The 23,324-nt window shown below is 45.4% G+C and overlaps 2 protein-coding genes and 1 long non-coding RNA gene across 11 annotated transcripts in view; 2 read left to right on the forward strand and 1 right to left on the reverse strand.

Annotated features, from left to right (window-relative positions):
* THRAP3 (thyroid hormone receptor associated protein 3) overlaps window positions 1-11,019 on the forward strand; it is a 41,036-nt gene extending 30,017 nt beyond the window's left edge. For 4 of the 8 annotated variants that reach the window (XM_083453104.1, XM_083453106.1, XM_083453105.1 and 1 more), the window contains 7 exons: window positions 1,584-1,689; window positions 2,938-3,022; window positions 5,611-5,792; window positions 8,283-8,475; window positions 9,138-9,302; window positions 9,635-9,659; window positions 9,998-11,019. In XM_083453104.1, coding sequence (XP_083309230.1) covers window positions 1,584-1,689; window positions 2,938-3,022; window positions 5,611-5,792; window positions 8,283-8,475; window positions 9,138-9,302; window positions 9,635-9,659; window positions 9,998-10,023 — 782 coding nt within the window. In that variant the 3' untranslated portion in view covers window positions 10,024-11,019. Of the gene's footprint in view, window positions 1-1,583; window positions 1,690-2,937; window positions 3,023-5,610; window positions 5,793-8,282; window positions 8,476-9,137; window positions 9,303-9,634 lie in introns of all 8 variants that reach the window. The other 4 variants (XM_083453100.1, XM_083453102.1, XM_083453101.1 and 1 more) reach the window with 1 other exon arrangement.
* LOC310683334 lies at window positions 1-19,656 on the reverse strand. The gene is made up of 3 exons (XR_014514370.1): window positions 18,892-19,656; window positions 11,280-11,422; window positions 1-1,237 (listed from the first exon to the last, which is right to left on the reverse strand). It is a non-coding gene; the product is annotated as an uncharacterized lncRNA (long non-coding RNA).
* The window catches only part of LOC310683295 (CD2-associated protein-like), a 26,406-nt gene continuing 21,354 nt past the window's right edge, over window positions 18,273-23,324 (forward strand). The window contains exons 1-2 of one of the 2 annotated variants that reach the window (XM_083453115.1): window positions 18,273-18,448; window positions 21,568-21,725. In XM_083453115.1, coding sequence (XP_083309241.1) covers window positions 18,445-18,448; window positions 21,568-21,725 — 162 coding nt within the window. In that variant the 5' untranslated portion in view covers window positions 18,273-18,444. The remainder of the gene's footprint in view (window positions 18,449-21,567; window positions 21,726-23,324) is intronic. The other variant, XR_014514350.1, reaches the window with a different exon arrangement.

Below are 23,324 nucleotides of genomic sequence, written 5' to 3' on the forward strand. Positions count from 1 at the left end.
TGCATTTGAGACTGGTGTTAGTTTATTTATTGCTTTAAAACATTTCCATCCCACCCTTTATCGTACAGAATGATCCCAGAGTGGGTTACAACTGCCAATAAAATACTGAACAAACAGTGAAATGCAGATCACGGAACAAATTCTAAAAATATAAAACTTTTGCCAAAACTTTTGCCAAAAGTTACTCCTGGAGGTGTCCTCTTGCTGTAGATCCATAGAAGGAAGGAGAAGACACTATGCAACCCTGCTTGTTTCGCTGGAGCTCTCTCTTCCCTCCCCCCGCCCCCTGATGAAGCTTATTCATTCTTGATTAGTACTTCATCTTGCAGTTGGAAGGTTTTCCAGTTGGGAAGAGTGAGAAATCTATTTTAAAAATTCTTGTCCCCATTTCACCTCTTTATTTTCATTTTGGCCCTTCTAAGCTGTTCTGGTTTATGTGGGCTAAGTGGCTAATTGGCAGCCCCCTTCATTTTCTCTCTCCCCTGGTTACACTACCGATAGGGGCATGGTAAAAGTTTTATCTACAGCTTTACCCAGAAGGGAAAGAAAAGTTTTAAAGTAAGAGTTCACAACTGAATGCCCAAATTCTTTCTTTGGGTTTTTACGTACAATGCTTCAGCTGTGCTTGAAAATAAGTGATCGGAAACTTCAAGTGGCACCAACGGTATCAGTGTATGTGGAAAAAATAGACATTCTTCCCTGACAAGTTCTCTGTTGGAGAAGTTGAGCTTCATTAACAGTATGGAGTTTCTCAGCAAAAAGGGCAGCATGTGCTGTGTGCATTCCTATCCATTTAGTGTCCATCTCTTCTCCCAAGCAGTCTGCTTTACCTGAATATCTAAGAGCAGGATGGATATTTGAGATGGGGATAAAGTACTAAGGTACCCTTTTGATATTCTGTAGACTCCTAGCCACCTGATACTTCCCCTCCCTCCGAAAAAAGTAGATGGATACCCAGCCAGGGAAGATGACAATTAAAAGACTGTTTCTCAACTTTGAACATTGGACTATGGTATAAAAAATTGTGGAAGATTGCAATAGCAGAAAAAATAACCCATCTAATCCACATGTGGAAGAGAAAAGAAAAATCTGACTCCTTTCATGATATTTGGCAAAACATTATTACTTGCACAAGTTGGACTATCATGAATATGGTCCCTCTCCAGCCAATCTTCAGATTTGGAAATCAGGATCAGTTGACACTATGGTTGCAGTAAGACTGTCACTGTAGGTTTTCCTGTACAAAAAGATAAAGGAAAGTATGTATGTTAACAATCTGATCAAGCTTATAATGCTTTGCTGATCTTCATATGATGCCAGCCTTTTATTGGATCTTACATTTGAGACTTCCCTGGTGTTTTAATTATTCTTATATGAGTAAAAGCAATTTCTTTCAAAAGTCTGCACTGCTTAACCTGCAGACAGATGGATCCGTCTCCTTCCCTCTTTTCTCCTGCCCTTCACCTTTATGTTGTTTGCTTCCTGAATCTGTTTCAGACCCTCCTGCAGAAGCCACTTTTATATTGTCCTAAAATATAGATGCAATGTTAATGATGTGATATTTCCTCACTGCATATCAACAGAGCATCATTTTGGGTCTTCGGGAATGACATTGAATGAGCGCTTTACAAAATACCTAAAACGAGCGGAGCAAGAGTCTGCTAAGAACAAAAGCCCTGAAATCCACAGGTGAGTGCACCTTTGCATGTAATAAAGGCATGGTTTTGGGAGAAAATGTGCACCCTTACCACAAAGAGTCCTCAAATGAATAGGCTTTGGCATAACTCACCAGCACGAAAGCAGGCAGACTACTAGACAAATCAGACTACTATCTGCCAAGTGTAGAGTTTTGACATGTACTTTTAAAATCCCGATTTAAGAGACTTTTTGAATCGTAGCCATTAAGCAGCATAAATGCTTGCATTTAGCTACTAGGCATTTGCTTGCTTATCATAAGCAAGTGCTTCTCATCCAAGGCAAACTGCCTTGCCCTGCCACTGTCTTGGGTGCCTATCCAGGAGAGAAAAAAGGACTTTGATTCAAGCATATCGAATCCACAACAAGAATAAAGTACGGAAATCAATAATTTGCTCCTCATGGTGAGGCAAGGATGTTAGAGACCCAGTCCTTACAACTGAAACTCTTAAGCAGCCATTTTTCTGGCCTTCAGCAGGTGATGCCCACATAATTCAGCCATACTTTCTGATGGCTAGAAGCTTCCTTTTCAAAAAGGAAGCTGAGAGTGGAGACTGAATTCTGAACCTTTTATCCATTGGAGGTTCATTCATTAGAGTGAATAGAGCACTGTCTAACCAACCTCAGTCTGCTCTCAGCCAGCTCCAACCTGCCTGTCTTCCTCTCATTTACAGCTAGTCCAGGGGGTTGCCCTGCCTGTCAGCATCATGCTCCTAAGTCGCTGTGTTGCCCCTTGCAGAACACAGCAGGGAGGTGGATGAGGACAAAGTTGGAATAAATTGTCTCTCCCTGTCATTGGCTCTGGCTCTACCTACTGTTTTGTCTCCCTGCCTTCTGCCCTCCTGGTCCCAAGGGACACCAGCCATCACTGTTGCTATCAGAGTCTGCACAAATAAGTATGGCTTTCAGAGCAAGAAAGAGATAAACAACTCTTCGTTGTATCCATAACTCTTTAAGGTGCCTGAAGGTCCTATATTGTTTATCTTTGAACAAGTCTCTGTCGTAGCTGAGGCTTACCAGCATCAACTTGCCCAAGGCCACTAGGGAGTCTCGTGATGGAACAGGAGATTGAATGTTCTATCCACAAGTCAATTCAGCCCTGAAGTTTTATGTCTGTCATGTGCCATTTCTTACACTATAGAACTAAGGCCTAATTTATACATTCCCTGAATGGCAGAAGGGAGGGGGGGGCATTCCTTGACCTTTTCTTAATCATGCATGCTCTCTTTTTTTCTTTTTTAGGAGGATAGACATTTCTCCCAGTTCCTTTAGAAAACATGGATTCTCGCAAGAGGAAATCAAAAGTTCCAAAGAATCCAGCTACAAGGTGACCTGTTGCTTTGATCTGTAGTGAAACAAAATGTGTGCACTTCGGGCATGAACTTGTTTTTTATAATAAAAAAGTGATATTTTTGTTTAACTTGCTCTCTACTTAAGTTTGTGTTTTTCTTTCAAGGATGGGCATAATTCTAAAAATGAACTACAAAGGGTTAATTTTTATTATAAAAAATGTATCAACAACCTTTGTGAAGTGGTTAGAAATATGGTAAATGACCCCAAAGTCAATTGAGGTTGAGCTTGAGACAAAAAAAATGGAATTTTGGAAACAAGTGACCTTGATGATGGAAGACTTTTTGTGATATTTTGCTGCTTGTAAGTATGATTAAATCACTTGTATTACCCGTGATATTTCCAACCATGTTTTCAAAAAGACGTGCATGTCAGGAAGAGAGGAAAGTAAATCAAATCCATATCTGAACCAAGCACACAGATATTTTTTCTGCTAATGTGTTTTCTGTTGACTGCCACTAGTTTATTTTAAAATGCTGCTCAGAATTAAAAACACTCTCTCGGGGATCTTTAAAACTGTTACAGGCAGCGAAACAATTATATGCCCCTAAGTTTAAAGGAAAAAATGACCATCTTGAGTTGAAGCATTGTCTGTTCACTTTCATACACGTTTGTCTTAATGGTTTTTAGCAATGCTGTTGAAGGGTTTGCTTTCATGTCATGCCTGTGTTCTCAGTTTCTCTAAACACACTTGTCACGTTTGAAAGATACTCGACTGCTGGATTTGATCTCTCTCTACCACACCATCCGACAGTGAACATGCTTGTGTATGTGAATAGACACATACTTCAGGTTTACAAACAGTCAGGAGCTCCTGAGACGACCTCTTTATGAAATGGAACTACACAAATGGCTACAACAACTGATCTAGGTTCTGCTGATGAATGACATTTGATGATGAAACGAGTTTCCATTCTGGCAATGACAGATCGGCTTTGTTTTATGAGTTGAAAAGAGAGTTCTCCTTCACTTATGGAAGGCAAAAGAACAAATACAGCTCCCACATTCAGCCATGCCAGCTTCTTTATTTTAATCAAAAAGTAGGCTAGAAGCTTGTGTAAGTAAAGTACTTAATAGAGAGCTGCTACTCATTCTTTTTGAGTTAAGGCGAAACTGATGCTCCCACTTTTCCCTGCCCTAGTTATTCCAAAGACTTGTGCTGGACTGAAAGTTACCAAGTTGAAACAAGAAGCTCCACTGATTGACTGTTTCAATAAAAATCAAAGAGACCTGTAACAATTCAGAAATGACTTTGATCCTACTGCTGTTGACTGAAGATTTTCGTTTGCCTGTAGAATTTAATCTTCTCACCACTTTCTCCTGTTCTTAGCCATTTCTTCCCAGATGTGCCACTTAAAGTATCCTAAATAAGGACAGGGATGATGAAATAGTGGGATGAGACATACCTGTGTCTTTTTTGTGTTTTGTTCATGGGAATCTCATTCCGTAAAGTGATCTCCAAGGATATCTTAACTTTTCCAACTACAGCTCCAAGCACACTGTTGATGCTGAATAAATGTTTGCTGTTTATAAGTATTGCTCAGAATAAGTAATATGGATACATTTATCTTGCACAACGTGTTCTGCTGTCAAAGTTCAAGTTCCCCCAAAATGCAGGAGCTTCTCGGCAATGGAGACAGGGAAGGGTGTGTGGAGACTGGATTGTAGCTGAATGGTAGAAGCAGGGAGTTCTGTTTTGCAGGGGGTGGGAGTGTGCAGTGAGCACAGCAGTGCAGAACACCTAAGTTCTAACTCTTGTCCCCTAGAAGCCAGGCCAAGCTTGGCTCCATTTGGTTGCTGAGTCTTCAGCAGCAGGTGTATGTTCAAATCTTTTTTCTGCCATCGTAAGTGTGAGAAACACGATGCCTCGATTTTTGTGCTTACGGTGCACAACTCTGAATTTGAGAGGTTATGCTGATTGAGAGCAAACTATGCAGCAGCCCCTTCAAGGCTCATTATGGATCTCTCAACAGCCAGTGGTGATTGGAGGGGGGAGCACACTCAGGAAGCCTGCCTCCCCAAATAACTCCTTCATTGGTTCTCTGGAATGTAGAGAATTGGCTCTATTATGATACTGGAGCTTAGACAGTCTGCACATTTCCCCTTCACTTTCCATAACTGCAGCCAACGTCTCCTGCAGCGAGAGGAGGGGGCGTCCCTTTCCAGGCACAGGGAAGGAATTCTGTTGTTCAGTCAATTCCCTGTAGAGCACAAGAATCTGTCAGAAGAGGAGAACACAGTTCTTAGCTTTGGCATATATAGATCATGGCCCCTTGAGCCTGTTCTTTTTCCTTTGGACATCAAAGGGTCTTGGCTTTGGCACCCAGTTTTCTTCCCTTGATTTGATTAATAATTACTTACGTTTGGCATAGAGAGAAGTGGATGCAGAAAGATTGAAATCTTTTGCGTGGATCTTGTGAAGTCATTCAGTCCGTGTATTAGCACCAGCATAACTTCCCTTGCTTGAGTATTTTTCAGTCCTGAGCAAGGTAAAAAGGGATGTAGTTGTGAAGGAATTGCTTAAGGCTCAGGTGTCAAGTCTTTCCCCTGTTTTTCTCTTTGCAGGCCGAAAGCAAATACAAAGAGGACCCAGTTGACCTGCGCCTTGACATTGAACGGCGTAAAAAACATAAGGAGAAAGATAAGCGAGGCAAGTCGAGGGAATCGGTGGACTCCAGACCCTCAAGTCATTCACGGGAGAGATCAACGGAGAAAACAGAGAGGTCTCATAAGGGGTCCAAAAAGAAGTATGTAGGAGGAGAACATTCTCCACTTCTTCCTTCCTTCTTTCCTTCCCTTTTTATTTTAGATGCCACACAGAAGAGTGATAGTGAGCTGACATAATGAAATCCCACATGGAAGAAGCTAGCAGGGAAACATTTTCAGCCCAAGGGCTGCATTTCCTCAAGAGGAGCCTCCCCAGGAGGTGCATGCCAATGTGGGTGGGGCAGTGGATGCTCAGTAGGATACGTTCCAGAGGTTTCTACAGTCACACGTGCAGTTATCCAGCCTTGCATCCAAGCAAGTAAGAGGTGCTACCACAGTTCAAGGAGACATCCCAACCAGGCACAAACACTGAAGGAAGGTGCAGAGCAGAACCAGTACGGGGTGTGGCCTTGTAAAAGTCCCAAGGGCCAGATAGAGAACCCTGGAGTTTCCCCTTCAGCCCCTGAGCCTAAGGTCCTTCGCCTCACTGGGCTAGTTGATGATACTTCCTAGGATGCAGCAGGTGTCAGTGTGGGGCTGTCTTGTTACATAGCACAGGCTTCTGGGGATGTGAAAAGTGCTGTTTTTACATCCAGGCTTGTTAGGCCTCAGGTGCTGGGGTCCAGCCACCCCCCTCATGTGCATTGCCTGTGGGCTGTACACTGTACCATAAGGTCTGCAATAAGTAGGCAAGCTGTTCCAAAAGGGATGCTTGTCCATCATCACTGATCTTCTCATTGAGCAGTTGCTAATAAGCCTCCAAGGAACCAACCCTACATTTTCCCAGAACACAGTTTGTAGGGTTACTTATTGAAAGGACACAGGCAGGCTAGTCTAAGTGCATTTCAAGTCAATGTCTTTTACATTTGTTTATTTGTTTATAAAAATATTTAAGGACCATTAATTCATTTTTTAAAGTTATAAATGTACATTTCTGATTGTTAGCTTAGCCTTTCCCCCTAGACGTCAAATGCAACTTCGCTTTTTCAAGCTAAGAGGGGTGGGGGTAAGAGAGAGGAGAGCTCTCTGGATCATTGGATGGGGCATGCTAGCATTGCTCAATGCTTTCCTGTCTGCATTTCTGAAACTTCCATTTTTGCAGCAAATAGCTGTGTGTTTGGGCCACTTTAGGCTGAATGAGGCACTATGCTGCCCAAGCTTAATAACAGTGTGTGTGATGTGCACCTCTGTTGCTGAATTGCACTGGAGCCCTAGAGAACAAGAAGCCACTCTAGATAAAGGAGGGGAGACTGTACGCTTGCCTTCATTTTTGGTCTGGAATCTCCTGACATAGAGACCCAAATTAATGATTCTCTTCAGTCACTGGAGACAGCAAGTTACAAGCAGGGTGGTTGCGGAGGCAGGGAAATCCCTGCCCTTTGGTCTAGGAGAGGGTAGGGAGTATGGTACTCTCCTATTTGTATATAGAAGCATTGTCCAACTTGTAGATCATGTGATTGTTTCTCGTCAATCTCTGTATATTTCTCTCTCTTTCCAGAAACAGCCCTTTCGCTGAGGAGCCAGCGTGCAGGGCTTCTCTCTCTCCCTCTCCCTCTCTCTCAGAAGGAGGAGAAGGAGAAGCAAGCAGGCGGAGGTGTACGCAGATGTAGAGGCTGGGCAAGAGAGAGAAGCCCTGTGCACTGGCTCCTCAAGAGAAAGGGCTGGTTTGGGTAGAGAGAGAGAGAGATGGTGCTGGACATTCCAGGATCCAGCCCTTGAGGAGAGGACTGCCTTGTCCTCCCTCCCCGCTGACGAGCTCTCTCTCACTGAGCACGGCGAGGCTTACTCCAGAGTAAACACACAAGGGAGTGGGGGCCCTTCCTGGCTGCTGCCATCCTACTCACGCGGGGAGGGGTGTGGTGTGTGTGTGTATGTATGTGCAGCCCTGCGCACTGGCTCCTCAAAGAGAGAAAGGTCTGGTTTAGGTTTACTCGAAAGGAAGGGAGGTTGGATCCAGGGGAAAGGGCTTCTACAGGTTCCATCCGGTTCTTAAGGTGGTGCTTGAAGGCTGTCAACTCTGCAGTTGAGTTTACCCAATTTATGTTTGGGGAAATCACTGTGGCTGACATGTGCCCCTGACTCATTTGAAAAACAGCAAGAGTCTGGGGTACTTTAAAGACGAGCTCTTGTGAACAACAATCCATGCATCGTGTTCTGATTATGTAGAACCCTGTCCTCAATGTTATTTTCTTACGTTATTACAAGTATACAAATTATGTATTTTAAAAAATATATTGATTTATGATGAACTTTTCAGGTTTTATGGAAGGGACTATCATTTGTTACTATTTTTATCATAAGCCCAGCCTAGTATAATATGTTTAAGTTGAAGAACGACAATGGGAGAGTGTGGTGGATCACTGCCAGTTTTTGATATTGGATGGTAGATCTCAGGCTACTTTTGGTTGGACATGCCTGGTATATATCATGTGGTGAAGTTGCGGGGAGAGGTGGAGGAATGACTGACATTGAGGCAGTAGAGATGTGCCCTCCCCTGACATTCATATATCTCTCCTTTTGCCTTGACTTAGGAAGCACCGGCGTGTGCGGGAGCGATCTAGGTCAAGCTCCTCGTCATCACAGTCTTCCCGCTCCTACAAAGCAGAGGAGTACCCCGAGGAGACTGAAGAGCGAGAGGAGGCTGCCCCTGGCTTTGACAAATCCCGCCTTGGGACCAAGGAATTTACGGGCCCAACTGATAGGGGCAGAGCCCGAGGAACCTTTGTAAGTTGTCCTTTTGGAGGGTGTGTGCCCTGGGCCCTTGTTCCAGGGTGATAAGTCAAAATAGTTTTGAATTGTGGCAGAGCTGGAGTGTGGACAGGCACCTCCCAGCTTTTGAAAGGGGTTCAGTGTTAGGTGCTGGCAGCTACCCAGTGTAAGGGACAAAACCATAACATTATAGTGCGCATCAGTTGCTCAAGGAAGTGTAAGGAGCCACACCCAGAGGCTCACATCCAGACCCCAAAATCAGTCAGAATCTGAAGGACAATTTAACCAAGAAGGGGCCTAGCTAATAGGTTGAGCCAAAAGGGTTGGGTTTGTTTTAGTAAATGGGAGTATTATAGCACCTCTCTGCCCAGCTATGTAATGCAAAAAGGGATCTCAAGTGCCTATGGATTTGTCATGTTTACTTAGCTCTCAAAATAGTGCTGTTGGGTCAGTTTTTTTCTGGAAAGACAGTAGCCCACACCTTGAATACAGAACTGTGATGAGTGTTTCTAGTGATGGGCAATTTCCATTCTATCTGTTGCTAAGAGATAAAGGATCAGGTCTGTGTGTGTAGTGCTCCAGAAATCATGACAGGCCATCCCAGGCCCAGCCAGATCCCCTTTCTTTCTGTTGCTCGCTTTTTGACGTTCCCTTTCTTCCTCTGCTCCTGATGACAGCAACAGTTCCGGGCCAGGGGTCGTGGCTGGGGAAGAGGGACCTTCTCTGGCAACAGCAACAACAACAACAGCAGTGGCGGCAGCGGCAGCACCGACTTCCAGAAGCGGAGCAGGGAGGAGGAGTGGGACCCCGAGTACACCCCCAAGAGCAAGAAGTACTACTTGGTATGTGCCCTGGGGGTGAGGTGGGCATGTGGCTGTGAGCTGCCTGCACAGAAGTTGTCCCTTCCACCAGGTGACGGGCCCCAAGTTGGTCTTGCCATCATTGTCTCCTCAGCCATGCAGCATTACTGGAGGGCTTACTTGCAAAATGCAGAGGCTGGGGGGCATATTCCAGGGTGTTTATCCTCCCCTGTCTGTGTGGGAAATGTAGCAGCGGCCACTGGGGAAAGGAGAGGGGGTGGACAGAGGTGGGGCCTTCTGGTGGGCTGTTGAGGAGCTCTGCATTTGTTGACTGACAAATACCTTTTTTTCTTCTTCTTTTTTTCCCTTTGCAGCATGATGACCGTGAGGGCGAAGGGGGTGAGAAATGGGTGAACAGAGGCCGGGGAAGGGGCATCTTCCCCAGAGGGAGGGGCCGTTTCCTGTACCGAAAATCGAGCACCAGCCCCAAATGGGCCCATGACAAGTTTAGTGGTGAGGAGGGAGAGATTGAGGATGATGAGAGCGGGGCTGAGAACAGAGAGGACAAAGAGGCCCTTCAGTCGGTGGCGGAGTAGCAGTCTCGACAAGTGGAAAGAGGGTCCTGAGACCCTGAAGCAGCAACAGCTGTTGGAGGGGGGACTCTGTCAGTCTGGACTGTAATTGATCCTTATTGACTAGTTGAATGTTCTTTTATTTTCTCTTTTTTAATTTTTCAGTGATCTCATGGAGGACAGTGGAGTGAGTTCTGCCCAATACTATTGGCAATCAGTTTTTGCGCGCTCGCTCTTTTTAATGTGATGATACATGTGGGAAATTAATTCCCTGCTCTTTGTTTTCCCCCTTTCTTCCTGTTTGTGGATATTCTTTTTTAGAAATCCTTTATTTTAAGCGTTTGCATATATATACATATAAAAACAACACCCCTTAAAATGGTTAACTTCAGAAAGGCGTTTGTGGTTCTTATATATAGAAGAAAAATGCATGTGAATAAACATCTGACTAGAAACTGTTGGGACCAAACTCTGTGGTGTTCTTAATTTAAAGGAACTTTCCCTCTGCTTGAATTTGGAGTCGTTTCTCTTTAAAGAATCGCCTTTTGTTTTTTTCCCTTTTTGTGCTGAAGTTCTAAAGTGTAGCATGGCACAGTTGAGGGGGAAGGACCCAAGCTCTCCCCACCACAACCACGAAAATGCAAAACTGCTCTTGGCTAATGTTAGCAGCATCTTGGTCCGTTCACTCTAGATTTCTTGCATACCCTCTTTGCCTCCAATTGTGAATCTGAACACTATTTTTGGGGTCACATAGTTTTCTAAGAAACTTGTGAATATACTAGGTTTTAAAAAAGAAAACCAGACATATAGCATGAGAAATGAGGATTTTTTCCAGTATTTTTATTAATCTTTTTATAAAGCAATTTTGACTCACTTCTGTGATGGCCATGGGTAAGTTGCTGACAGTTGGTTTTGTGATTCTCTTCAGCTTTAAATCCTCAGCACTCGAGAAACATGTCGGGCAGGTGATGTGCTCACTCTCCCAAGCCGGCTACAGAGACTGTAGTTGCCCTATTGAGAAATCTGTCCCCCTGGAAATGAGACTTTGCAGTGCTTCTCTTTGTTCCCCCTTTCCTCTCTGTGCTATAAATAGAGCTCATTTTGTGGGACTGGTGCAGTTCTTGCTTAGCAAAGCCTGCAAGCTTTTGTTTTGACTCCTTGTTCAAATAAACTTTCATTGAAATGGACCATGCAGACCTTTTTTTATTGCTGCTTTTATTGAGCCTCCACCCCACTCCCCAAAATAGGGTTGCAACATAACCTTACATCAAACAGGGCCAACATGATAGTGTTGGGCAAAACAAAGAAAAAAGAGTTGTTCAAAGCTCCTTAAGCGTAGCAGAAAAATGCTCAACTTGCCAGCCTTGATCCCAGTAGCCGTATGTTTAACATTGCAAAGAAGTGCGTGCATCCACAGAACGCTGTACATCTGTAGGGCTCTCCCTACCTGGTTGCCCAAGATTCCCAAATGAGTGGAAGAGCCTTCATCCTTTTCTCACCCAAAATGCCTAGCTGATGTGGCCTTGTAAAGCACTTTCTTCCATCTCAGATACTCCTGGAATCCCGGGTGGGGGGTTGTTTTGAAGTCTCCTATAGAAAAGAAAGTGGGGGAGCAGAGTATTAGAACCGGAGGCTGCATTTGGGTTCTACAGATTCCATTGTAGAAGCCACTGCATCGTGAAGGAGAGAGTGTGACCAAGCAGTGCATAAACAAAAATGCCTGTAGGCTTTCTAGATACTGTAATTGGCTTTGATCTTTTGTCAGCCCATCAGCTCACATAAGGCAAATTTTAAGGATAGGTCCATGTGCGTACTTGGGAGTTTTCTTGCTTTGTGGAATATTTCCTTTCTGTGAAACACACCTCTGCACAGACAAAACCCCTGAATGACCTGGTCTATAAATTATGCAAATTAAGAAAAAAGCCTTTTGTTTGGGAGGAGGGTGCACTTAAGAGAGAACTGTTCAAAAGACTTGAGTGGCGTATTAGGTAGGTGCAAAGTTTAAACCCTTCGGGAAACGGGGAATATTGGCGAGCCCTGTTCTTTCCAGCAGCTATGCTTTCCCCCTCCCTAGTTTTTAATTAAAACTCCAGCCAACCTGCCCTGTTGCCTGAGGCCATAATTAGAAGTGAATATAAAAATGTGCTGGCAGTTCTCAGAGCTCCTGTGCTGGGGCACTGTGGCGCCTGCTGGGCAAGGCAGGTGCTGCCAAGGAGTCTTCTGGCTCAGATCTTTTAGATACAGTGGTACCTCAGGTTAAGTACTTAATTTGTTCTGGAGGTCCGTTCTTAACCTGGAACTGTTCTTAACCTGAAGCACCACTTTAGCTAATGGGGCCTTCTGCTGCTGCTGCGCCACTGGAGCACGATTTCTGTTCTCATCCTGAAGCAAAGTTCTTAACCTGAAGCACTATTTCTGGGTTAGCGGAGTCTGTAACCTGAAGCATATGTAACCTGAAGCGTATGTAACCCGAGGTACCACTGTACTTCATTGCACTTCCATTCATTCTTCCTCTCTCTCCTCTGAGTGGGGGCTTACCCTCGACCCCCTAGGTTGCTGCACAACAAACAGGGATTATGAACATTTCTGTCCAAACAAGAAGTCTTCTGCACCACAGAGGCTCTGGATTGTGTCATGTTGAGGGCAGCTTAATACATTTTAGAAGTGGAAACAGCAATTCTGCAGAAACACAGCTGGTCGCCTGATTTTCTCTGCATGGTGAAGAGAAGATTTCTATCCCCTTCACATGTTTCAGGGTCTGTCTACTGGGTTCCCAACACATGAAGTGACTAAAAAAACCACCAGCCTGCGAGTGCTTTATGGGTCTCTGGGTCTTGAAATTTCTTAAATGGCACCATTCCCAGGCTGGACCTTGGATGGCAACCAAACAGTTGAGATTTGGGTTTACCCTGTCCTACCTTTAAAAATTCAAAGTAGGAACAGTCCAAAGTTCAAAATGACATGCTTTAGTGGCTTTAAGGCAGCAGGGTGGTTTTTTTCAAAAACACTAGAATGGTATTCTTGACTCAGCCCATCTGACCCTGGTAGAAAATGATTAGCATTGGGCTTTCCTGGATCTGGTGAATGAAGGCTGCAGACCCTACAAAGAGCTGCTAGAACACCTTTTTGCAGGCCACCCCAATGGTGGATGATTTTGGTCAACCAATATTACTGAGTGTGGCAAAAGTGAAAGATGTATTTGAGATTAGAACTAGTACCTTTAACTGTGCTTGACAGCAATTCTACAGAAAACCAGCCTCAGATGCCAGAGCATTTGAGTCATGTTCTAATCAAAAATCCATATTGGGGCAATATCGTTTATTATTTTGAGTTCTCCAAAACTTTACACCAGACTAAATAGGTAGCTAGTTGGTCCTTTGTGTGTCTCAGGTGGGGTGGGGTCCAGAAACCACGATGCAGTAACACTTTAATTACAGTCAGTCAGATTATCACAGGGTTGTGAGCAAGCTTTAGTGTAGAATTCTCCAGCAGCTTGGAGTAAAGTGCACAGGAAAGTGTGGGCAGGAGCTCAACATGATGTAAAAGTCCCTAAAACCTACAGTGTGTAAGCGTCTTTAAGATGGAATGCAGGAGGAGCTGTTCAGGCATAATTAGATCATTAAAATGGGGGAGCAACTTTCCTTGCTGCGTTGTGGCATTAGTCCCGTGGGGATCTCATACCAAGCAAGACTGATCCATTATTCCTGTACAACACCTCTGGTAGCCTATCTTGAGACTTTTGGTATGGGCCACAACATACCAAACATCTCCCTTCCCCCTTTAACATCCAACCCGAAAAGGGCTTCCAAGAACCAGTAATGCTTGTTCTTGGCTTTGACATTTGGGTCCTGCTATAAAGGTATTACTCTCAAGGTGGCTCAGTTTTTTTACAAAGTCCTTATGATTTGAGGCGCAAAAGGACTGCTTAGATGTAAGAGGGGTGTGGAAGCCTTGTTCTAACGCAGGCTTCCTCAACCTTGGCCCTCCAGATGTTTTTGGCCTACAACTCCCATGATCCCTAGCTAGCAGGACCAGTGGTCAGGGATGCTGGGAATTGTAGGCTCAAAACATCTGGAGGGCCGAGGTTGAGGAAGCCTGTTCTAAGGGTTGAGTTTTCTGGGTGGGACTCTCCCAGGTCTAGGAAACTGGAGCAAAACCTATTCCCTCATCTGTCTCTAAAGGAAACTTTCTTTGGGACTGTCCTTCCGTAAATCCCCTGGCCAGGAAGCTAGAAGTTACCTACCTTGAGCAAAAGATCCTCTGCAGCCTGGTTTCCATCAAATGAGTTGCACTAATGGGTCAGCTGGTTGCCCATTAAATGTTAGGTGCTTATTTTATGGCACCGTAAATTGCCAGAGAACAAACAGGTACTTCTGCTTGTGTGGGGTCAGGCAAAGTTGGGATGACATCATCTCAATAAAAAAGCCTAATTTGTGGGTGGTTGGCTTCTGGGGTGGGGGTGGGGAGGCAAAATGTTCACATACAGAGTTGCATTCATGTCAACTAACTTACTGTGCATTTAGGTTCCACGGCGCCAAAGAGATAAAATAGATCTAAGTCTGTACTGGGGCAATACCTTTGTTAGGTCAATCCAAATGGAATAAAATATATGCAAGCTTTTGAGTTCCCTGGAACTCTTTATAAGCCTTGATGTTTAAAGGGAAGCAGGTGTGTGTGTTGGTATTTTAAGAATTAATGTGTTAGGAGCTAGCAAACATTCAAACGAGGTGTTTTCAGGTGCTTGCTAGTTTCACGTTTCACTCCAGCCTCTGAGTCTAGAAAGAGCAAGTTCATAATGGCCTAAATGAGGGGGATGCGTCTTCCCAGGAGGCTGGTGCAGAATGAAACCGGAAAACACCTAGAAGTGAATGTCACTGGCTCCTCCCCTACTCAATCTTAAAACTCACCAGGTGTAGAGATGTTGTTCTTGGTTTATTTGATTTGCCACCTAATACAAAATCTCTCTATGTGAGTTACACAATTAAAAAGCAGCCACCAACAACAAATTAACAATATCCAAACACACAGAGAGAAACAGCAATTATTATCATAATGCCTCAGAAGTCTGGGAGAAGAGGTACCTCTTAACTTGGTGCTGAAAAGCTGTTAATGTTGGCTTCAGGCAGGACTGACTGGGGAGAGCATTCCACAGACAGGAAGCCAGCACTGAAAAGGCCTCCCTTTTTGCTAACTCTCTGAAGCTCTATTAGAGAGACCACCAGAGAAAGGCCTCAGGTGATGACCACACTGTTCAGGTATGTTTAAGTCAATAGCCTTTTTCTCTTTCCCCTTCAGGTCCCCCCCCCCCCATCAACACCACTACTTAACATGTTAAGGGGTTAGGGGTATATGTGTCAATGTTAAAAAGGAAAGAGGGAGCTATAGTCAATAAATGAAATGTGGCTGTCCTGTAGTCCTCCAGATGTTGCTGGACTGCAACTTCCACCATCCACATCTGCTAGCCATATGGACGGGATGATGGGTGTTGTAGTCCAAGACATATGGAGGACATCAAGCTGGGTTAGGATAGCCCAAGTGAACAAGACACAATTCACCTGGTGCCTAAAAGCTAACAATGAATGTGCAAGGCAGGTCTCCCTTAGGAGGCAGCCCTGCTGTGATGATGCAACGCTAGGAAAGGCTCTCCAGTTATCATTCGCTACCCAGCTGACCACCTATTGTTAGGTTTGGTTCTGTGAAACCTCCATTGCCCCATTAGCTTGATTTGTGATCTAGAACAGCTTTCCCCAATCTGGTGTCCTCCAGGTGTTTTGGACTACAACTTCATTTTGAATGCCTATAATTGTGCTTGGCTGCCTTGGGGCTGGACACCAGATTTTATATACTGGTACGCCTCAGACAGGGTTCTTGTAAGAAGTTAGATTCAGGTGCCAATTGGAAAGACATTATCAGAGTTGTTGCATCTTAATTATGCTAAGTTATTGGACTATCTGAATAAAGCATTCCAGTGTCAATCAAGACACATTTGTTGGGAGCAGCGGAAGGGCATCAAGAAAATTCAACAGCCACAAACAGAGAGGGAACTGAATGCATTGAGGAAATGACATCTTACTGTTATTTTCTTGCATCCTCGGGCCAAGTGTGTGTCATTATCTGCCGACAAGTTCAGTAACCCAATCTGTCACCCAAGTGCTTGGGGAGTGACAGGCCTGGACAAATTCCTCCTGTCCATTATGTTTCGGACAGGATGTGAACTATTCCAGTCTTGGTCATCTGCAGTGCCGTCACCCAACTTCTATGGACACTGTTTGGGGTCTGAGTAATAAAAGCAGGCTGAGTTTCTGTGTGGGTGTGCCCTGGGAGCTCTTTATGACTTTTTCGTGTCCCATAGATACTCCAGCCAGTTGTTGATGCAAAGAGGGGCTCAAGTGAGGCAGGGACACCAGGCATAAACAGAATTAACTGTCACTTTCTGCTAACTGGAAGAGGATTTCCCCCCAATTGCAGGTATTCAAAAGATCTTGGCCTTCCAGTATTTTGAGTTCTTCAAAGCATCTTTGCTAGAACTGCAAAGGAACCCATAATCATACTATGTAAGGGGTGTTTTTCATCCCAGCTTTACCACCATCTCTGTGTGTAGGTATGGCCTCTAAGCGTATTTTCCAGAGGAAAAATGTAAATTGAGAAGTTAAACGTCTGGGACTTCTTGTGTGGGAAGCAACCTGAGGCAGGGTGGGAATTCATTACTGTACAGAGGCAGTCCTCTTCATGAACGCATCCTCTATTTGAAGGGCTGTCTAGTTTCAAGATTTAAAAAAATAATCAGAGAGGAGCACAGGGGCCTTGAGGTTGTGCACATCTCACAGTAAGCAGCACCTGGGCAGCAAACTGAGCAGTGGGTGGAACTATGGTGCAACAACAGTGGAATAGACTGTATTTCTATTTAACTTATAGCAATTGTTTCTAAATATGTATCTATGCATATAAGTTAGCATATGCAAATTTGACGCCAGAAAAGGTCCTCTCTTGTCCTTTTTTGTGTGATGTGTTCCTCCTTTTTTTTTTTTTTGCCAATGCCAGAGTGGCTGTTCCTGAGGGTGCTGTGCCGCTTGTGAGTGTGTGCAGGGCTGAAATTGGTCTTCAGAGCAGCAATTTCTTCCAGACTTCAGACCAATCAGCTGCTAAAGTTTACTAAACTGTCAGGAGGAGATTCACAAAGCAAAAGTAGCCATTTTGGAACCTAAGAAAACCCCCAAGATCTCTGTGAGGGATGCTTCCAGATCGATGTTTGATGGTGGATCCTCAAACAAGCAAGTTTTTTTTGTAGTGCCCACATGACTTAATCAACATCAAAATCCTGTATCTTCCCCTCATGATCTGGTTAACCTCTCTTTACATTTCCAGGGAAAATCCAGCGAAGTAAAAAACACTTGCCAGCTACTAGTTTGTGATATCTCAATAACCCATCTGCCAATTAAGCCACACCTGGACCAGAAGCATTCAAGGACCAAGTGAATAAATATAAGAAATAGGGAGCAAACTTTCAGTTGACCTGTAATCAGGCTGGTGGTTAACCAGAGCATGGGGGGGGCGGGCAGCTGTAGGTTTGTTGCTAAAGCCAGACCATCTGCACTGGCTCTTCAAATGGTGTGAGGGCAAAAGCAGCAGCGCTTTCAAAGACCACCTTTTCATCTGTTCTGTGCAGGATTCAGGTTACACCAAGGGATAATGGAATATCAAAACACACAGCAGCAGATTCCCCCCTTTAAAAAAATTAAAAATAGAATCCAGAAGTTCTCTAGATTTGTCTCCAGCAGGAAGTGAAACACCCAGGTTCCTTGTGAAAGATAACAACGAATAAAAATGCGGTGTTTTTGCAAAACTGGAAATCGGTACAGAAGAAAGGAACTCTGACCATGCACAGAGGGCCTATTGAGTAACCACACCCAGCTCCTGAACAGCTGCCAGGTCAAAGGGTGTGACTTCAAGTTGGAACAGAGCTTCAGGGCCTCTTTTTATTTTTGGATATGGCAAATGCTCTGAAGGTACTGAGCCATACTGTTCAACAATATTGATACAGCCATTTAATGCTTCTCTGTCAGGCCTTTCCTCTCCTCTTAGTGACATTTAGAGTGTAAGCTGCTCAAGGGGTTAGTCCTTTTAGTTAGGGTATCTTGCCAAGGAGTGGCTCTATATAAATAGTAAGTTACGATGGCAGAGATGCCAATTTTCACACATCCATTTTACACTGAGGCTGAGAAAGATGGTGTGCCTAAGTAAGGCCACTTCCCCCGCTCAGGTGCAACCACCCACACTTCAGGCCTGCACGTCAGTGCTTACCTCCCTCCCCATCACAGGTAGGCTCTGCCCATCTATTTGGGGCAAGCAAACCCCCTGGCCCGGCCTACCTGCCCGGTAGCAGCCTGGAGCCCTCCCTGCTCCTTCCTGGGCTCTCTCAGGAACCCGCCTCGCTTGTTTGCCTAGTCTGGGCTTGTCCCTCCCTTCCGTGTGTGGCAGGCTTGTCCTGACGGGCCTTCCCTCCCAGCTTCAAAAAGGGAGTGCCTGGCTTCCTTCTCCCACTTTTCCCAGGAAGGCACAGCTGGCTGGATCTATGCGGAGGGAGGCAGCCGGAAAGTGAGGAAGGAGCTGCCATGGGTAGGTTTCAGGGGCCACCTACAGGGAATGGGGCTGGAGCTGGAATGATTTCTTTATTGACTGGGTTTTCCAGATGACAAATCTCACAGGTGCTGCCAGCTGTGCTGGCCGCCACGTCTTACACAGCTGTGTGATGGCATACAGTTCTGTAGGATCACATTTCCTGTGAACGCTACAATTGATACATAACATTGAATTGGCTCACTGCTTCATGCTCTGGCAGGTCAATGATTAAAGGGCATTATTTTTGTAAAATAGGTGAGTTTAATGTGAGTCAAAGGGGAACGGCTATAATGTGGTGTTGTTGTGGCTGCGGGGGGAGGAGGATTTAGATTAAATTTTTTTTAGCATTTTGAGTGTCTGAGGATTACACAGTCTGTTCCAGAGCAAACACAGTGTGGGCACAGGGTGCCCACTGCCAGGCCCACTTCAGTGGAGCTTACCTCCGACTCCACCCCAATGGGGGTCCCACCTTCTCCACTGAAGTGATGAAACTGAACTTGCTGGGGGAGGGTTCTGTGTGTGCCTGCATGCTTGGCATACCAGGGAAACATGAGAATCCCTGCACCCTCAGGTAACTGCTAGGACAGAGCAAAAAGAAAGGTAAATCAGGCCTAATTGTTACTGATGTAACTGTTACTAAGGCATAATTAATAAAAGGGTCCCTGCCCCCACTTTTACTGATGGTTCCCCTTGACCGCAGTCTCTGTCAGAGCATCACTGGGGCTCTCTGCCTCCATCCAGGACCCCCCTGGCGCAGCCAGGTCTCCCTATGAACTTTTGCCTGGCTAAAGAGCTTGGCTTGGCCTTCAGTGTATGTTCAGTGCTTGAATTTGACAGGGAGAGGCAGAGAGGGTCTGGCCAGCCCCTTTTTCCTCATTCAGGCTTCTGGTTTTAGTAGAGTACTGTGTGAGATTCGGCTACCATTGGGAGGAATTGGAGCTTATCCACTTACCTTTCCTCCGCTCTTTCCAGACACAGTCTGCGCTTTAAAGTTCCATGTCCAAGCACCCCACTTTTTTGCTTTCCTCACAAAAACCCACTCTTTAAAGCTCAGTTGGAGCAAACAGCAATATGTGGAAAACCAAAATTGATGTTTGATCTGATTGTGCCCTAAAGAGCAGGTTATTGTGGGGGCAAGTCCAGGTCAAAAATGAAGAAACCATTCTTGGGCAAGGAGCTTTTAAGCATGGACCTGTGCCTAGAAAAAATGGATTTGGTGAAGGCTGTTCTCTGTCCTGCCTTTCTGCACCCCCAGGAGAAAGAACTTAGGATGTACCATCTGGTTTCTGGGGTCCACTTAAGGTTGCTTTGGGGACCAGCTGGAAGTTGATGCACTGGTCACTGGCTGGCCATTGCTGCTTTATGGAAGGGGCCCCAGCCTCACAACCTTGTGAAGAAGCTGCTTCTGGGACAAGGGAAGTAAACACCAGTCACCTGTTTGGAAAAGGTTAGGCCAACTAAGTGGCCTTCAGATATTTTGGGCCACAGGTCCCATCAGCCCCAGCTGGCTGTTGCCATCCATAACTGCTTCTTGTGAATGGTTTCCTGCCCTATTCCAGGTGCTTATACAATAATCTCAGCAATATTAAATTATCACCAATTATAACAGTTATCCTTGTTTAACATACACTTACCGTATTTTTCGCTCTATAAGACGCACCAGACCACAAGACGCACCTAGTTTTTGGAGGAGGAAATCAAGAAAAAAAATATTCAGAAGCCAGAACAGCAAGAGGGATCGCTGCACAGTGAAAGCAGCAATCCCTCTTGCTGTTCTGGCTTCTGGGATAGCTGCGCAGCCTGCATTCGCTCCATAAGACGCACACAGATTTCCCCTTACTTTTTAGGAGGGAAAAAGTGAGTCTTATAGAGCAAAAAATACGGTAAGCTCTAATTATCACAGACCGCTTTTTTTTTTTTTTACATTGCACTGCCATTCAACTCCCACTTCATGGTTTGTATCCAACATTAGGCCACATTTGCACCATACATTTAAAGCAATATGGTACCACCTTAAACAGTCATGGCTCCCTTCAAAGAACACTTGGTGCTGTGGTCTGTTATGTGTGTTGAGTGCAATTCCAGGCGTTATTAAACAATCAACCCCCCTTCCCAGGGAACTCTGGGAATTGTAACTGTGAGAGAGATATGGGTCTCCACCTCCATAACAAGCTACAGCTCCCAGGATTCTTTCGAGGAAGCCATGAAGTTTTTAAAGTGGTATCATAGTGGAGATTATGGCTGGATGGACATCTGTCATGGATGCTTTAGTTTAGATTCCTGCATTGCAGGGGGTTGGACTGGATGACCCTTGGGGACGCTTCCAACTCTACAATTCCAACCGTACAATGTACGGTGTGAATGTGGCCTTAGACTGCAGTGCCAGATTTAAGGTGGTGCAATCAGTTTCCCTGCACAGGGTGCTGATCTGAGGGGGTGCAAAATAGTGCGCTTGAGAGTATGCAGAGAATGGAAGGTAAGAGGTGTGAGGGTGCTTCAACAAACTTGAATCATTGTGAAAATAAGTGTGAAATATTATTTGGGTGAGGCACCAAAGTTTGTCCTCGCTCAGGGCGCCATATTGCCAAAGTCAGCCTCTGCAGAATATTACTCTTTTGGGGTGGGATTTAATGACCAAGCAACTGCAATTTTAGGTTGCACAACTGCAGCTGATTGGGAAGTTTTGTGCAATGATCCTGCTTCTCCCAAAAGATCAGACTTTTGCAATAAGTAAAGTGATGGGTAAATGCACTGGAAGGTGTGGACTAGTGACTCTTTAGTGCAGGCTGTGTACACACTAGACTTTTAAAGCACATTCTTTTCCTCAAAGGACTCGGGGCTCTGAAGTTTAGCCCTCATAGAATTACAATTCCCAGCAACCCTTAATAAACTACAGTGCTCAGAATTCTTTGAGGGGGAAACGTCCTTTAATGGCTCAGTGTGTGCATAGCTGCAATGTTGCTTAACCTCCCTGAGGGCCAATTGGAAGGAATGCTCTACAGAAAGGTCATCTGGGAGTGCCCATAGCTGAGTGAGGCTTTTGGTGAAAACCTTCTTCCTGCTTCTCTCTCCTCCTCCTCCTCCTCCTCCTCCTCCTCCTCCTCCTCCTCCTTCAGAGGTCTTGGTCTTGGTGGACTTTGACGGGCAGCTGGGTGATGAGCTGAAGATCACTGCCGGCGACATCATCCAGAAGGTGCAACCAGGCCCTGAAGAGGGATGGCTGCAAGGGGAGCTGGAGGGCCGGGTGGGGCTCTTCCCTCGCCAGTTTGTACAGGTGAGCATTTACACCCCTTCCCACTCCAGGCATGTCTCCTCGGAAGTAGCTTAGTCCCAGGTAAGTGTGTGTCTAGGGTGTGTTAAGTGTGCTCTTGAGAAGCATGAGGAACAAGTGGAGACAGACTTGCGTGTTTGCAAACATGCCTGTCGCACCTGTCTCAGAAGGGCCATTGGCTCAGTGGGTAGGACATCGGCCTTGCATGCAGGGGTCCCAGGTTCAATCTCTGGAATCTCCAAGTAGGGCTGGGAACATCCACTGTTTGAAACAACTGCCATTCAGTGTAGACAGTACTGAGGTAGATGGACCTATAGTCTGACTTAGAACAAAGCAGCTTCCTATTAGGGAGCAACAATCGGGTATGATTACTGAGTGACCTGTAAGCAGGGAAACTGGGATTTGCCATGGCCTAAACGCATGAAAGGGACATGAGTGGCACTGTGGGTTAAACCACAGAGCCTAGGGCTTGCTGATCAGAAGGTTGACAGTTCGAATCCCCGCAACGGGGTGAGCTCCCATTGCTCGATCCTGCTCCTGCCAACCTAGCAGTTCTAAAGCATGCAGTGCAAGTAGATAAATAGGTACTACTCTGGCGGGAAGGTAAACGGCATTTCCATGCGCTGCTCTGGTTCACCAGAAGCGGTTTTGTCATGCTGGCCACATGACCCAGAAGCTGTACGCTGGCTCCCTCAGCCAGTAAAATGAGATGAGTGCCGCAACCCCAGAGTTGTCGGCGAATGGACCTAACTGTCAGGGGTCCCTTTACCTTTAAATGCATGAAAAGGCCTTTCGTTAGCCCTGGGACCTGTGCCCAGTGCCATTATCCAGCAATGAACATGAGATTCCCTCACTGGAAAAGAGTGCCTCTGAGCATGTGCCATATACCTCTTACCCCTGAGCTCCTACAGAGTGAGCACACACACACGGATGTGTCTGTCTCCCGACCCTCAGCACCTGCCACCTTATGTGCCTGCCTCACTCTGCCCAATGGCTGGACCAGCTCTCTGGCGGCCAGATGCAAAAGCAGACAGGCACCTCCTGCATCTTTTTTGGCAGGTGTGACTTGCATGGCAGATTTCCTCTTCTTTACAACTATTAAAGGTGCAAGAATACCAAAGAGCGAGAGACAGAGTGTCTCCATTTTCAAACAAATTTATTTGGAATTTGGGAGAGGTCAGAGAAAAGGCTTTTCAAACCCAAATTGAGCCCTTCTGGCACTGGGCATTATAGCAGTGAAGCAGTTCTCTAGCAACAGTGTCCCAAGGAACAACCCCAAGGCACAGAACGCCATGACCTTGCTGAAGCTAAGCAGGTCTGGTTCTGGTCAGTACCCAGACTGAAAACTGTGTGGAACCAAACATATGCTGCCTTGAGTTCCATGAAGGAGGAATGGGGGGCGGGGCGGATATAAATGTAAGAAAACAAATACTGTAAAGTGTCCGGGTGAATAGTCATGTAGAAGAGGGAACCTACACCTTGCATGACAAGCTGCCCTCTTCTATAATAACAATTAAAGGTGTAGGAGCCCCTTTTTGCTTTCCACCCGAGGCCTGGTCTTCCAGACTTTTCCTCCCTCTTCAGCTTTGTTCTATTCCTGCA

Source organism: Podarcis tiliguerta, assembly GCF_965153285.1.
Source record: "Podarcis tiliguerta genome assembly, chromosome: 8".
NCBI lineage: Eukaryota > Metazoa > Chordata > Lepidosauria > Squamata > Lacertidae > Podarcis > Podarcis tiliguerta.